The following is a 17991-nucleotide window of genomic DNA, read 5'->3' as shown; positions in this document are numbered from 1 at the left end:
TTATAAGTGCCATCATATAAATCAACTTTTAACAAACACGGCCAGTCTATCAAACATTATTATTATTATTAAGTGAAATGTGGAGTTAGCGACTGGATTTAGCGAACACGTGTGTGCGTTATAACACTGACTAAATTGTATGTATACGCATGCGCCACTTATTTTACCAACATACAACATAACATGTTCAACAGGAGACGATTATTTTTCACTTAGATGATTGAATTGCAAGGTACGTGTGTATGTCTTCTCGTGTGCATATTGTATTTTTCCTAGATCAATCTAAGTATTAATATTTATGCTTTGGAAAAAAATGACTATTTTCGAATGTTTTGAATTGTTCGCGATATGAAGACGTCCCCTTTACGTTGTCATGTGTTTGACACGAAGTTTGTCATTTCTATGTAAAATTCACTCATTACTCGCATTTTTGATATCCTTATTTAACTATATAGCTGAGTTATATTACCAGAATTAAGTAATCACAGTGAATAACTCGAATGCATTACATATTACACAAAACGCGTGAAAGCTATGAAATGTCGGTAAAATGCAACATATATCTTGTGTCAGCACTCTGTATTCTCAACCGTAGTGAAATTCACGTGAACACGTTAGCATGTGACACATGTAGGTTTACTACGTGTGTTTTGAAGATATCATATATTATATACAATGTTCCCGTTATGACATCGTGGACGATTGATTGATAGCAGTCGTGTCCCATTGGGGCCACAGCTAACATAAACACTGAAATGAGCGGTATATAGGATGTTGAAATATGAGTTAACAGCAGAGTGCCATTGTTTTGGGTTGGTTTTACAATGAAGCTGAACTGTCTGTAAGGAACGTATGTATGTGTATTCCGTTGGATCGAATCTACTAACTATCCAGTGTAAGTGTCATCTGCCTAGCATGTTAAGTGCCTATTCTATTGTTATCGCTGACATCACGTACACACAATTAGTTCACAGGCCGTTGCAGTATTGTTTAGAATCAACTTGCATGTTTAGAATAGACATTAAAAACATATATTACAAGACTCTTATAAATAGATTGTTTAATAATTTTAATTAGTTGTAGCAACTTTTTCAAGGCTGTGAGACACATTCTTGGCAATCACGTGATCATGTCAACAACTGCAGCGATTGGCTGGTCGCATGTTTACTCTGCCACGCCATATAGATTTAGGATAGAGTGTGTAAGATGTGGCAAGAGGAGAAGAAGAGAAAAGTGGGCAGGGGGTTACCTCAACTGACCGTTTGAATGAATAAAGCTTGACTATCTGCAATGAAGTCATGTGTATTCCTTTTGGTCGAATCGGTCGACATCATCGTAAACTGTCAATGTAAAATGCATTACAAAAGTTGTTTCCATGAAAAAGAAATCGTGGAATTGAGACTAATTTCTTTTTCTGAAAGTAATACCTATGGTCACGAAAGTTTTCGTTTACGGGGTAGCGATAGTGCATATGATGTATCGGTGTTCTGGGGTAGCGGACAATCAGCGTGTCGCTGGTCATAGTAGCTTCGCAGGAGAATATTCCAGTTTATACCGCTGATCTTCGATGGGATTTTGTTATTTTATATATCAAAGTACCTTTTCATATGGGGATTTCATAAATTGCTCAGAATATTTGCTTAATGGCAAACAGCGATTCTTTCAGACTGCATGATCAGACGACCGTGTTTCTGGTAATAAAGGCTACAGTTCACACCATAGATATAATAATATACCAAAGTTTTAACGCAACATTCTCTTTCAAACACGTTCATCTTAGGCCTGCTAAATACTGATGCATGTAAAACAAACGGAATAAATACATGAAAGATAAATAAAAAAATTCAATTTCAAGGTATCTCACTGCAATTCAATAATTACTAGTAGGTTTAATAATTTAGTTTATATTGTTTGGTGAGAATAACTAAAACTGTACATTGCTGCGAAAGGAAAGTAGTGAGTAGGGAATTTTAACAGATATCTCTTACACGTGGGGATAATCGATACCATACTCGACATAAAGGAATACACGTTAGATAATTACAGATATTCCAGCCTTATTCATCCAACGGTCATCTGAGGTGACGCCTCACTGCCCTCTTCTTTCTACTTACAAATTCTAAAGCGTGGCGAAGTATACATGTGATCAGCCAATCGCTGCAGACATTGGCACGATCACGTGTTTATCAGGGGTGTGGCTCAAGATTAAAGCATTGCAAAACTGCCAGTATTGAACACAATTAGTAAACAATGTATTCAGAAAATTGATGTTTATAATGTCTACTGAAAACATGCAAGTTGTTGATCCTAAATAATACTGCAACGTCGTGTAAACCAAATGTGCGAACGTGATTACGTCATTATGGTAACAAGATTCTAACGTCCAGTTAATATAGTACCGCATTTTCCGACTAGCTACTATCATTACCCGATGCAGTACAAAACAAATGACACTAGGTCTAGGTCGATACTCACAATTATATATGTGTAAATCCAAAATGGGTTGTGTTATTAAGTCGCTCGATGTGATTGACGAAAGAATTTAAATCGACGGTCAAATGAAGTATTTATCACCGCTGTGTATGTGATTCTATTATAGTGCGAATCAGAGAAAGTGAACCCCATGTTGTGAACACTGGGCTGACAAATTGTGTGATGCAACAACATTTCCAAAAATAAATTGTAGATATACTAAGTGTGTTCAATGAATTCTTTGATAAATTTTACAGTTGTGCGCACCATGATACGAATTTGTCAACACGAATGATTATGTTCGCGAAACAGGTTTCTTATGTAGTTGGTGCAATTAATTTTGGAACACATTATATCTTGTGGAGCGATATTGTCATATTACACCGTTCCGCAGGCAGACACTCCGGTTTTAGTCGCATGTCTTTCAATTTCCCAACTATTTCGAAAGGCATGTCTATAATGAAGTGCCCCACTCAGTGACCTTTCAATTATCATACAGCCGCTGACATTACGAATAAAGCCTGGATTTACTCGACTCAGTTGTATTCTCAGCGGTGTATAATCACTCGTCTGATGAGTAATAGCAATTGTACGTTCCGGTTAACGGAAAAGTGAGTAATTTTGTAAGCGTAGAATTAAGCAATAGATACACGCTTGTGTGTATTCGTACGCATGCCAACAAAATGTGTTTGTATTGATTGACGACTATTTGCTCCACCCATATGAGTTATTTACCTCTAAAACAAATTATTATTTCGAGCTGTGAGGAAGTTATTTAAATTAAAATAAAAAATGGTTAGGTACACCATTTTAAGACTTGTTCAACATATATAACATTTTAAACAATAATTTAAATTTAGTTGTAGTAATAATGTCGGGACACACAATATCACAATGCAAGTGTGCTGTCAGATTAGGATTTGATTGTGCGGGGTTGGGGGAATACAGGAACGTCGTGTTCGGTGAACAGATAATAAAATCAACCGTGTGACATATACATGTATGAACTCCCAGGAATCATGTATTAAATAATCAGATGCTACAAAGTTCAATCGACAATCATTTACACTTACATTTATGTTATTTGGGCCTATTATTACCAAATGCTTACGTATTATAGTACATTTATCGATAATCATTATTGATTTAATTTTTTTTTGAAATGAAAAAGCTAAAAGGGAGTACGATTTACAAAACAAACCTCCCCTAACCAAGCCTTGTTTTTAACACCTCATATATTGGGTGTACAAACAGATTGACACATTACTTTCATTTCAAAAGTAAACTGGGGTGAAATCACTGTTTTTTTCTTTTCAGAATTTTAGCATTATTAAATTTTTACATTTCAAAAAAAATGTATATCAAAAATGATTCATTCCATTTCCGTTATAATGTGACAAACATTGCTATAGAACAACATAGCGGGAGTTTCAATCTTTTTTTTCTTAGCATTAAGCCCTGTTTCTAGTATGGCCTTCACATACTTCCAGCTCATACAAACTGGATGTTCGAACGAATGCATTAGTTAATTTGACGAGAGACTTCAGAAACATCAAGATCACCACAGTCATGGAACACTAACAGGATATGAAATTTCGATCTGTATGATCGTTGATATCAATCGACGGTACGGCAACGTATAACCAACTTCCACTGCCAATTGATATTTTTCAATCTAGCTATTCTTTGGGGTTATTAGTTTCGTACCGAAGACATTTACCGGCCTCTACAAAACCCTACATAGGCAACACGGTCAATGACTATTGATAACTTCTTCCCTTGCTTAGTGAACATGTTAGATAGTCTTACTCGTTTTTTGGAACAACATTGTCACAATAATTTCAATCTAATGAGATCCGCAATATAATCTACTGATGATCACTATCTCATTGTAAATGCATATACGGAACGAACAGACGTAAAAGCCGTTTACCCTGAATGACCTCATTTGGATACGTGTTTGCTGTCGCTAAATTCTATAAATTCTAGGCGCAGCTGACATCAAGCAATAAATAACCTTTGCAAAACGCCCGTCTCTTTTGGTTTGTATTTACAACTGTCAAAGCTCGGATATCGAATTACCGCTGATAGAAACCGATCGCAGCTAATGAGTATAGTGCATCGGTGCACACATGTCATACGAATAATACATTGATTATGTATGTCACATGAGTTGAACGTTCGATTCAGTTAATTTACTATAATACCTTCAGTTGTCATGACACAACGGTGCCATGATATGGATTTTATCAGCAGAAATTATCGCTTCAGTTGTTAAGCAAAGATTGTCATTTTCTTAATGCACATGTCGCAAAACGTCACATCAAAACATTGCAGATTGATTTCAATTTGTTCACTACATGCAAATTAATGACAGCCATTCTAGTTTTCCTTGGTTGTGGATTGGAAAATAAATAGTTCACTGGGCTACATACACATGGTCACACTAGGCATAAACCTCACTGTAACTGTTGTGCATTGTGCATTTTAATCACATTTATATTTATCATTGTGTCTTTTTTACTGGGTTGACATGGTTCGCCACTGGAAGGATTTCTGTCGTTTCATGAGGCACATAGCAAAACTATTTTCCATCTTTTATAAAAATAACATTGAGAAACCAAAAATATAAAACGAACGTGTGGAAACGGAAACACAGTGCCATAATGCCGTAATTTAATTTAATAATAATACGAAACGTACACTGTCGTATTCTCGTATATTTCAGTTTTCTGAAAACATACATATTGCCAGAGCTGCATGATTAATAATCGAGAGTGAAAGTCCTAATAACAATTTCACGATTAGTCATTTGCTCCGCTTGCTTTATTATAATTCCGAAAATGCAATTTTGAATCCATATATATACAAAATCATGCAGAAATTGAACATACAAGTAACTGCAAAACCTTCTTGTATCAGGGAAATACTGTTCTATCTCTTAAACTAAACAGAAGCAGCATGACAAGCATCCAGCGAGTGCATTCTGAGAAAATGTTCTGGCAATGTGCATTTTGCAGTCTTATTGTTTTTATTACATGCTGAAATGTATACTTCTCGGGTTACTTACTGTGGAATCAAAGTTAAAAAAAATAGATATCTGTGCTGTCTTCGTAAGTTTAAACTGTCTTTAGACTGTAGTGAATGCATATTTTACTGTATAAATGCAACTGAGCCTAGCCCATATGAAAACGTATAAGATTAGCTCTAATTGAATGTGATATTAAACATTGACAACAGTAGAAACTTCATGGATGTTGGGGTGTAATACTATTATACTGCCAAGCGTTTATAAGTATAATCAACTGTTGCCAAGAAATCATACAACACTTTAATTGCAAAGTATATATTACTGGTTCATTAACATATCATGTTAGCAGTATAATACATCTGGCATTAGGCGTTGTGTCGAGTTGTGGCCCATTGGTTACTCACTGAACCACATCACGAACGAATCAAATAATTGCATTCTATATCTGTCATAATAGGGTATACGATTTGAAACTGTGGCAATGATATCAACCTCCAAGGATTTTCAGAGTTGTCGTTCTGAGAGAGGGCGTTTATATTCTCATCTCTTCGTTGATTTGTAGCTGAAAGCATGATTTTCTTTCCTGGCTATTCCCTATTATGTACTACTTAATAATATTCTATTTCTTTTAATTAAATATATGCCGTTAATTGTATTTTATAGAATCAGAATCCACAACAGAAGATGGAAAACACTTTATTCAACATCAGTGCCAATGGTAGCAGCAATACCCAGAATGCTCTGACATGGAAAGTTGTCCCAAATGAATTGACTATGGCGATGTTCATCATCTTTTTCATCTTGATTGTATGCGGCAATATCTGGGTAATGATCGCTGTAGTTCGCCAGCCTAAACTACGTAAATCATCGACTTGTATGTTCATTATTTCACTCTCTTTCTTCGATCTTATGATGGCGTTTTTCTACATTCCGATGCAAGTGGCTTACGTGGGTTTCGGCTTGACTGGAATGAGTAGCGTAGTGCTGTGTAAGGGGTCAGCTTGGCTACAATGGGTTGCTCAGCGTGCCACGATATTTTCTTTAATCGGAATAGGAATCGACCGATACCGAGCAATAATTCAACCATTTCACCCTAAATTGACAAGAACAGATGCCGCTGTGTGTATTGCTGTAACATGGATTTGTGCCGGCGCATATTCTAGTCATCGAATGTACGTATTGGACAAAGTTACATTTACATATCCCGTAGGTTTCAATGTGACTGTATCTACATCAGTATGTGCAGTGCCATCTGATAAATATAACTTATTAAATTATCTTTAAGTGATTGACTTTCTTGTGATGTACCTAATTCCACTAATAATTCTCTGTGTGATGTACACCATAATGGTATTCAGTCTGTGGTTCAGTTCGGCTTCAAATGATGAATCCAAACAAAGAAAGAGAAAATCTGTTAAAATGTTAATCCTGGTCGTAGTGTTATTTTGCATCAGTTGGTTGCCATGGAGATTTTTTTCTCTATACTTTCAACTGACAGACTTCGCATCAATCCCAGTCAACATTTTGTTATGGAGTGACGTCATAGCTGCAATTTGCATAACATTGTATCTTACCAATAGCTTGGTGAATCCATTTCTTTACGCCTATTTCAACCAGCATTTCAGGAAAGAGTTTTATCGGTTATTCCCCTGTATGCTAAAAAGACAATCTAAAGTAGTCCCTACTAATACACCGAATGTTAACATAATTGCCTCAAATTCAGTTAATGCCACGCTGTCGTGAATTCGTAGGAAATGATAACTTTAGATTATGTATTCTGCAAAGAGTGGGCTCAATATTATAAATCAAATTAAATGTGACAATCGATTGCTTATATAACCAACTGTAGAGTCTATTGAATTGACGTAATTACGCATTAATGTTGAAGCAATGTCGGTATTTTGCCTTTTATGGAAAATACATTTTGTAACTGTGCATTTTTTTATTTTTTATCCTGCTCTGCGCTAAAATGATATTCATACAACTGTTCATGATCATTGAACATCAATTATATTTTAGTCTTTTTCGAACAGGATAAACTGATGTGTATGTTACCTTGAAAATCGATATAGTTCTATATATTTCAACCTTTTTGATAACTGCATATGTTCACACATTTCACCGTGATTTTCGTGTAAATGAAATGCAATCAATTAGTAAAAAGGTATTTCAATAGCGTGTTATGTAGTGATATATTAGTGGGTTACATTTAACACATTGACATAGATGTTACACATATGTAGTAACAAGATTATATTATGTATTTATTTATTTATTTATTTATTTATCTTTTTCCTTAAACCTTACGAAGCTCATACGTGGGCGAAACGTTGCAAATGAAGTGTGTACAGTTAAGATGGTTATTTGCTTCCATTTTTGTTCTTGGCTTCCATGCTTAAAATTTCATGGAACCGCATCTACGAGACCCGTCCATTTTAGTTTTAAATAAATGAAAGTTCCATATGGTACAATGCCTTCTTCATCAAATAAATGTCTATATTTTTCGCAGCTATATCCCAGTAAAATATGGGTTTCCCCCTATTTTCATTGTTCCAGATAATCTGATTTGCAAACGTTAACGTTGAAATTTTGAATATATCATAACTCCCATTGTTGTCGCAAGAGATTATACTATGTGACCAACTTGAGTACAACAATACAACTAATCCGAGCATGTATTACAATTTGTACAATAGTTTAATTAAATTATCGATAGGCGATGCGCTTTACATCTCCTGGCATTAGACGCATAATTAAATGTGTTTCAAATAATCTTTACCTGTGTTGTAGTTTGTCCTCGTCTCTGTGGATTGAATGATCAATCGGTGCAGACCACAATTAAAAAAACCGTGTCTTACAGTCATCAAGTCTTAATTATATAAATGCAATACACAGTAATATGAACGTATATGCTATGATACAGATACACCGACACAGTGTCTTACCTGAACTTGCTTTGTCGGTCGTCATAGTAGATCTAATTTGCCTGACTGACGCATAGCCATGAGTAAAGCGTTGTTACGAAGATGACAACTATATGAAGCCCGCTTATCATAAAATAACACGTAAAACATAAACGACGCCTTCGTAGGCCTGCTTGACAACAATAACCGTAATAATTGCAGTGAAACGTTAATAACATTATTATTAGCTATTATCGGGTTCAGAAGTCCCAGTAATTGTTTACCCAAAGTTACTTCAGATACTCCGTAACTGCAACTGCTATTTATTCTACACTTTGTTTTGGCATATAACTTCTTCGTACAACCATACAAATGCAAAAAACAAGAATTACACTATGCAAATTCGCTCGTCTATATTCTTGCCATACATTCCTGATATAAACTTTAAAAGCAATAAAATAGATTAGACCGCAACATGTACAGTTAAGTAAAACAAAAATATAATTTGTGTGACATTTCCTCCTGGCGTACATATCCTTTTAAAATGTATACTATACTACTGTTTACTATACTATTTGTGATACTAAATTACTTCATGCGAATTATAAAATAAACTTTAATAGTCAGAGACAAAATGAAAAAAAATAATTTAATATTCAATTATTAACAGCAAAATAAGTATCGATTGTGTCACATATATATTTGTATTATTATTCTTGCTTGTATTGTCTAAATGACGATTGAATTCACATACTAGACTGTTGTGATTCAAGGTGCGGTGCAATCTTATAACAACGTTGTAACTTCTGATTGATGTACATAAACATTTGTTTGAAATTTAACACAACAATTTGGTAATGTATACTACTGTACTGCAACGATGAATTTTATCTCCTCATATATTGGTCATTAACACTATAAAATTTGATGTCATTTGGCTGAATAGCGTATAAATATTTAAAATTCCATTACAATTTCAGATATATACGTATTATGACTACGCATACCAAATTAGATAGTTAAACCTGTTCAACACCAACACCTGCAATCTTGCGGTATAACTGGAATACAACATTTACTGTTGAAACAGTATGAAAGTGTTTTCGTTTCATATATTGACTAATGTGTCGATTTATTACGAGATACATTACGACATGCCCTCAAATTCAAAACGTTTGTTAGCTGCCGAATATAATAACAAATTCACATGTAAATTGTTTTCATGGATTCGACCTGCGCATATTAACCTAATCACTGTAGGTACATTCTTGATGGCAGCTAGTGCCAGGTAGTAAGCTGTTAACCATATCTTCATCTGGCAAGGCGCTTTGCCATTGTCGTGAGTTCGAATCTCGACAGTCTGGCAGCCTAATGACGTGAAACGAATTGGTAGTTCTATCAGCCTAAAGTGTATAAACTGTATGTGGATCTCCATTTACACAGAAGTATATTCAAGCTTTTCCACAATGCCAAAATACCAAATTTGGAACCAGAGAAGGGAGGTTATGTTCGTCTATTACATATTCAGAATATACTAATAAACGCACCCAGTGTACACTATTCGTAGGGACATAGCTTATATTGTGAAGAGCAACACACCAATGCAATATTAATGAGAACAAAAAAAAAACACCTTCAGCACGAATTTAAATCAAACAATTGCAAATCGAGATGACGACTCTAATATATGAACATATCATATTTATCATAATATTAGTTACGGAATCATTGATTTTTACTTCCTTATTAAGTTTAACATAGTTCGTGTCCAAACTCTACAGGTCAGTAACTAATTATTAACAATTGACAGATGCATTCTGATTCACGTTAATGTATTATTAACTGAGTTGGTTGTGATGGTCATTGTCTGTCCTGTCGATGGAGTCACTTTAGACTTCCTTTTCAATATCCATGAAAACAATCGATAGAACTCATCCCTGAAACTTTGGTTGAAATAAGCGTAAAGAAATGGATTCACCCAACTGTTGCTAAGATATAAAGTTATACAAGTGGCTGCTATGACGTCACTCCATATGTAAATGATGACAGGAATTGATGTGATGTCTGTCATTTGAAAGTATAGCGAGAAGAATCGCCACTACGGTTTTTAGATACCATCCAATCGGTGCCTTCGCCAATTGATATACGCTTGTATATTCAATCAGAACGCGTTCTAGGCATTTCACCCTTCAATTCATGGTACTTCTGGTCCTTCTTACGTCAACTAAATGCGACAGGTTCAACAATGAATGCAATACATGTTTTGCACACCTGTCAACCTAGGAATTTCCTATTTCAATGTATGGTTAGAGTTATACATTGACTGGCCATCCCAAAGTATGGCGCCCTCAAACTGCACGTCGTCAAGTCTATGCAACGTATACTAAATTACTTCTTGACAAATGGGCACGATACAGCGCACCGAACCCAAGACTTCAAGAGGTTGATTATATTACGGAAAGTCATTTTGTAAGGTGAAAATCATATCATTGATGAAATGCTTTAAACACCAGTTCAGCGCTAAACATGGCCTTCAACACGCACCAACAAGGATACACGGATGGTAATAAGTGGAAGTTACAAAATTACGTACTACACACACCACAGCAAGTTAAATAACGATCGGGCAACATAAGGGAGGAAAACACTTCACATACATATTTTTAAAATATCACTTAAATAAACTGGCCAGGAAAATACTACATTCTATAATTTAACAGCGTGGTATAATTACAAGTATGTAAAACGTAGCAGTGCATTGTGGAGTGGATCTCCTCAGTGATTTTCTCGTAGCCAGCGACTGGAGTTTCACGATAGGACCATTGAACCTTCACAACTGTATCACTAATTTTGCTTTCCGGTTTGGCTTCAAACTTAATGCCGAGTTTAGCCATGGAGGTATGGATCCACTCACCGGATTTTAGGGGCACGCAAAGCCTGCATCCAATTGTTGGACACGATTTCCAACGGCAACCCATGGAAACACGCGGTCAAATTTCTAAATACCGGCCACGACGTCACACAGTTTATGTTGTCAATCAATAAATAGCCCACACTTATTATTTCACCACCTGAATACTCATCGAGTTAAGTCCAGGGCGAATTATGGGGCACGTATCACACCCACTTTTATATACATATGTCCATGCAGTATGAAATACGTCTAACCCTAATCCATTTTGATCCATTGTAATAAATAAATACATAATCACATTTTCTGTGTATGGCACGTAATTCGTTTATTATATTACCGTCCAGACACCCTGAGACACACAACGTTTCAACCACCCTAGTCAGATGACTAGGTAGGTGTAGATTAGATGGATACAATTTACACTGTTCAGTGTATTTGTGTTTTGAAATATGTCTACGAATGTCAAGTAATATTATGTAGTTTCTGTTTAACATGATTTGTGATATGATGAAAATATATTCAATCACCTGACACCAGAAAAACAAAATATATTTGCGGTTGTCTCGATCTTTTTTGAACGTGTCGAATTTGTGCAGAATTATATAACATATCCGCGAAAAGATTGCGCTGGTGGTGACGACGATCTAAATATCCAATATAACATTAGAGATTTCCACGAACGAGCACGAGTGATTTCATTTGTAAAGCTACATCACTCAATTCATGTTGTTATACACGAACTGGAATTGGTATCAATATTCGAGAAGAAAGCAGCTTTCATCGCAACACTTTACTCAATTTGGGCGACGTAATGAAATCACTGTACCGCACCATGTCGAACACGCAGCTATAACTAACATATGTTAGCCTGTTATATTACAAATTGTATATTGATAACCGACGAATGCTCACAGTTTGTGGGATACATTTTTCATTACAAGCACAATTGATACTTCAATGCGTACAGAGATTTCCGTACGCTCGTAGCATTGTTGGTTTAATGTCGAAATATGTCACACAGTTATATGCACTACGTCTTGGTAGGATCAATTTGAATATTGTTAAACGAAACATCATATCACATATTATACTCTAACATGCGTTTGGGGTTTATCATATTGATATAAATTCACACGATATTCAATTACTCTACTTAGTTACACATCTAATTTGCCATATGGTCTGTAGATGAAAAAACACACCCGGCGTTATTTACTGTCATTATTATTACTATTCAATTTATATGCACCATCATGTCCACCAGAGATAGTTATTTAACATATTTAAAAAAATTGAGATATGTGTGTTCTTTTCATAGTTATATCGTACGGACGGTGTACATTTTCTAATAAATTGTAATATGTTAATAAATAAACGCGTGAAATATTACTGGTATGCATCTATCGAAAACAATAACACAATGATGTATTGACCCTCAATATCTAGCTCTAGTGTTTATTTATTAGTATGAAGATATATCTCAATAAATATGTAACATATTCAATAGCAAAATATAATTTTCTAGAGTAATTTAATTAATTTTATTTATTTATTTATTTATTTATTTATTTATTTATTTATTTATTTATTTATTTATTTATTTATTTATTTATTTATTTATTTATTTATTTATTTATTTATTTATTTATTTATTTATTTATTTATTTATTTATTTATTTATTTATTTAATCACTCAAGATTATGACTACTATAACTAAGACTTGGTGTCTGGAGAATTTACATATCTTCTTTATCCTATTTTATTTGCCCCTGATACTAATTTATTTACTCTAATGATATAAAGTAATACTAGAATTAGTACCATTGTGATCCATGTTATTCAATAATTAGGCTTACATATATTTTTAAAACATCTTATGATAGTTATGCCGCATGTCGTTTTTATCATTGCTAAGTGCATCGGTCGGGATATTATATACATTACGTTATATATTATTACATTATTATTATATATGATTGGAAGCGCATGTATCATTTCAAGCCCTTGTGAACATTTTTGTCACAATCAGAAATGTTGAACAGCTTAGTTGGGTTTAAATAAAATAGCGTTATAACAATCCGAGAGTTGCACACTTACAATGCTTCTAAGTTAAGTACTTTGCATAATACAATTCATTTTTTATTTTTGGCTACAAACGACCGGTTCTCGCCAACCAGTAACTGTACACACTCACTAGCACAACACGTAAACAAGTGAGACGACCTATATTAGACCTGGAACAGAATTATTGATAACCTAGTAATTATAACGCATTTTACTGAATGTGTGTAAAGCGTTGTCTGTCGAGTTATACGTCTGCAAACACCACACAGTATGAGAATTACAATTTGATTAGATTCACTCTAATTAATTACACATTTACATGTATTACTATTCACAACGGGCGATAACACAATGTCGGGGAAATTTCTAGCACTATAACCTGCAGCAAGCAACGAGCTTTGAACATTAATTGCTCAGACTTGTTTTAACTTTATGTACATAATCATGCACTAAAGGCTGATGTAGATAACCGACTTCACATTTAAATATGCGTTCATTTGAATTTACTATTTGAAACCATTTCGAAGAATGGCACTATATTCCAAGTGTTTCTTCCGTGCATATTAAAAACGTAATAATGTTGCGTGAACGTATTATTATTATTCTATGTCATTTACAAAGAAAGCATTCCTGTAAGTAAATGAATGTGCAAGAATATTGAGCTGTAAATAAACTTTCGATTCAAGTCATATTCAATTTGTCAATAATTCTTCATCATCGTCGACAATAACGATAAGTGACGGATTCATAAATCGTCACCACTACAACATCTAATATAGCATGAATTGCATTTTTTTGCCTAAGTAGAAAGTAATATTGCAATCATACTTGGGAGGGGTGGGGGTAAATTAAGAGATCATGAGCATCATTGCAATCCTAACTAGGAAATATTTAAAAAAAATGCAAACCTGTGTCAGAAATCTTTAATATAAATATCTATATCAACCATCAGAGCAAAAATATGCAAGGCCTTGTAGATCAAATGGGAAACGTTTGAATGCATGCGCTATTTTTTTTTCTTGGTGTGTTACATTATTGGAGCGTTAATATACTGATACTGGGACAGTGATTTTTTAACTCATTTCTTGAAACAATCATAAGCCAATATGTGTGTCAAGGCTGAAGGCAATAAATATGTTCCCTCTACTATTAATACAAGTATATTTGTTAATTTGAGATATGGGAACCCGTCTAAGACAAATGCAGGTACAGTTATATATCTGTCACGACAATTTATCTGTCTAAAATGTTTTTGTTTTGAGAACTATTTATGATTGTTGTTATTGATTGCATGTTGTTGTATTCTTGAAACTCATGTTCTTTATATTTGACAGTACATCTGTCATTCCTTATTTATTGATTGTAGGATTTGGAATCACAACATAGGCCCCATTGTGGCATGTAGCGTTTAAGGTATCATATTCCCATTGATAACTCATTTTAGAAGAAAATTTCTTTCACTCAAGACATTCAACGAGCTAAAACAAACCTAACAATAATAATGGCAGATATAATATAAAATACATACAACACATAACAATAACGAATAGAATAATAGGTGGAACAAATTATACAATGGCACAATGAACAATATCGTCTTGGTTCATTTCTGGCCATTGGCTACATTGTTAGTGAAAGGTGTTATTGACGTTGCACAAATCTGAGTGATGTTTCAGAAATACGACTCAGTAATTAAATGTACATTTATATACCAGTAAAATGCAGAGATTTTAGTCTAAACCTGGTCTCCGGAGAACCCGCCATCCTTAACGTATTCTGTAGTCAATAATAAATAGTCGTACAGTGTGTGTACACCCTTGCACATTATAATTAAATTTGTATCAGTTTAAAATAAATTGAAAAGTAATTCATTCCTTAGTTAACTTATTTTGCACATGCGTACTCTGAAATAATATAGCCCAGTGCTATAACTAAACAATCTTTACACATATATGGGGTAGCTTGAGTGGTTTGTATTGGATGTGACTGATTTGGATAAACCAGGTCAAGTTCATATAATGTTAGCATAATATTTGGTATATAATATACGTATAATATACTGTTTTGGTTGAAGTGAAACGTGTGAATTATTGAGTAAAACAATTATAATTCATTTTTTTTATATGCAATTATGAGACATCACAGTTGCGTGTTGTGTCGTCTTTATGTCTAAATAACATGCATAACATAACTCGGTTAGTGAAGTATTAGCATACACTGATTATGTTTGAAGCAATACATTTTTCAAAATAAAACAACCAGAGTTTAATAAGAATAATTTCAATTATCATTGCAAACTGTATGTAATTTCGAGTCATTGAATACAAAATGAAAATTGAAATGACGTAACGTGTGGTCAGATGTCAGATGTTGAACATATTAATAAAACAAACCTAAAATCTGCCGGGGAAAAATCTATCACGATATTGGAATAGCACATGACATCTCAATCCACTCAAAATTAAACCAGGCTTCTCCATAGTTCAATGTCAATGAGGTTAATAGACCGTTGATTGTAACAACTCTCCCATGCGTGAGTGTAAATACTCGTTATCGTATAACACATTTAAAACAACGTTGTTCATTTACTTGATGATAATTCCGACCACGTTTCAGATTCAGTGTTTTAGTTTCTCTAAAGTAGTAGAAACTTGTTTGGTATTTAAAGCCACATAAGGCCATACGAGTGCAAAAAGATTGCTTCATATGACTCACCGAAAACTCCCGGAGTTTTGCGACAGGGCATCGACCTTTCTTTCACACACTGCGCCGTAATGTGCAGTGCTTATACATCGAGCTTTTAGTGATTGAGGCTTAATGTTTTCATACGCAAATATTCATTGTAATCAGCAAGTACATGGTACCTCGATAGTTCTGCAGTTCACTAGATGTTCATTCGTGGGAAATCACACTTTATTGGCAGTATTGGCTACTGGGTGACGCGTTGAATTCGCGTTAAGAGTGTTCTGTACACAGGGCACAATTCAGCGTGATGTCAGTTACATGGCAAAGGTCATTTACCAATTCCATCGACTAATCAACTGCCCGCGCTCGCCTGAAAGCTAAAAATAGGCAGTCTTGTGAAACTCACATGATATATCTTCTAAGCGTTCGCAGTACATTCAAATAATTTAAAAGGGGAAGTTTTGCGGCACTTCACTCAAAACCTTTAGGACCATGCATTTATTTGTGATATATGTTCTCTGACACTGACGCGTCGTGTCTGGGTAGTATCGCCCGTTTCCCAGTTTAAGTGTTATCAAATCAAATTGTGTAATTACATTGTACATTGTATTTCACGTAAAGAACGCAAATCATTTGTTGTTTTCTTAAATTAGTGTCAAATCAAATGTAATATATAAATACAAATTAACTTTCCAAACAGCTTTCAGAAATGTTCAGTTAATTATTCATTGATTCAAGAAAAAATAAAAAAATTTTAAGAAATTCTGCGTAATCAGATGCGTTGCTATAGAAAACGCCAGAACAGCCGGTAAGTTATTTGTCGGCCTAGTTGGCAGGTGTTCTCAATTTTTACTAACATCTTGGACATAAAAGAAACAAAGTGTGAAGACACAAAACAACACATGTATGAGTATGAGTACCTAAATCAAAAATTTGCGACATAAGTATATTCTGTCTATTTTCAAAAGTTTTCATTAGTGTAAGACAATCTAGGTTTCCTCGAAACAGATATCTGATTCGTATCTTTCACAAAGTGCCAGTCAAGAATCTCACGTTACCCAGCTGCTAATGATTTCATGATACCGCCGTTTATTCACACTTTTATCTTTCATTTGCAGGTACCTCCAAAAGATCATATGAAATGTATCGTGTTCTCTTCTTATGTGGGCATCGGTTTTCTCGTTGAATGATGTTCCTTGCCCGACTAAATTGTATTCTTGTACGATATTTCTCTATAAAAACTGAGCAAAACAATATTAACAGTGACCTTGTCATTAATTTCTTTGGTGTGCTCACATAACTAGGTATCTCCATTTCTGTTTTGCTCGAATGACAAGATCTGTGACACGCAGTCTAGGGGTGTCGATAAAATAATGTGAACAACAGATTCGTATTCTCTATCATCTACACATAAGTTATTCTCCACTTTACTATACTCAACTCTGATAAAACATAATGTAATAATATATAAAATAGCTATATATATTCTGTGATGAGTTCAAACGAATGATTTATTTAATTATATGTATTATTATATAAGAACAATGTAACATTTTAATACTACACTGTGTTGCAAATACGGAGTAACATCGGGTTATATTTCATTGCAACCTAAATCAGTTCAATTATTGTACATTATTTTGATGCCGTTGATGATTTTGGTCAGATCGTTAAAGCATGACCCATATCACATCATCCCGCAACACAAAGGAGAGTCATAATTTGGAACCCTTTAAGCTGCGATATGGTTAAAAAAATGCAGTCACCTATGATTAACTTTACCGATCGTATTTTTCGCGACCATGTTTGCCGCTAACAGGTAGAAGTAGCCATTTTATTTTAAGTGCGTTCGTGTCCTGTTTTTGATCGGTGACGCCATCAGACGCGCTATAAAGGGGATGCTGCGATTGGTTTAATAAAC

At 34.5% G+C, this 17991-nt stretch overlaps 1 protein-coding gene across 1 annotated transcript; it reads left to right on the top strand.

The window, feature by feature from the left end:
• Positions 1-6187: 6187 nt before the first annotated feature.
• On the top strand, positions 6188-6787 carry LOC100375593 (neuropeptide FF receptor 1-like). Its single transcript, XM_006822631.1, has one exon. It carries the CDS (start codon positions 6188-6190, stop codon positions 6785-6787), a length of 600 nt encoding a protein of 199 aa, XP_006822694.1.
• The last annotated feature ends 11204 nt before the right edge of the window (positions 6788-17991 follow it).

The sequence above is a fragment of the Saccoglossus kowalevskii genome, chromosome 16 (assembly GCF_978046115.1).
Source record: "Saccoglossus kowalevskii chromosome 16, keSacKowa6.1, whole genome shotgun sequence".
Classification (NCBI taxonomy): domain Eukaryota; kingdom Metazoa; phylum Hemichordata; class Enteropneusta; family Harrimaniidae; genus Saccoglossus; species Saccoglossus kowalevskii.
The sequence above is the reverse complement of the archived record's forward strand: the minus strand, read 5'-3'. Positions and strand labels throughout refer to the sequence as shown.

Excerpts from the sequence above, each read along its gene's own strand:
- LOC100375593 (XM_006822631.1), top strand. The coding sequence starts at position 6,188 with ATGGAAAACACTTTATTCAACATCAGTGCCAATGGTAGCAGCAATACC.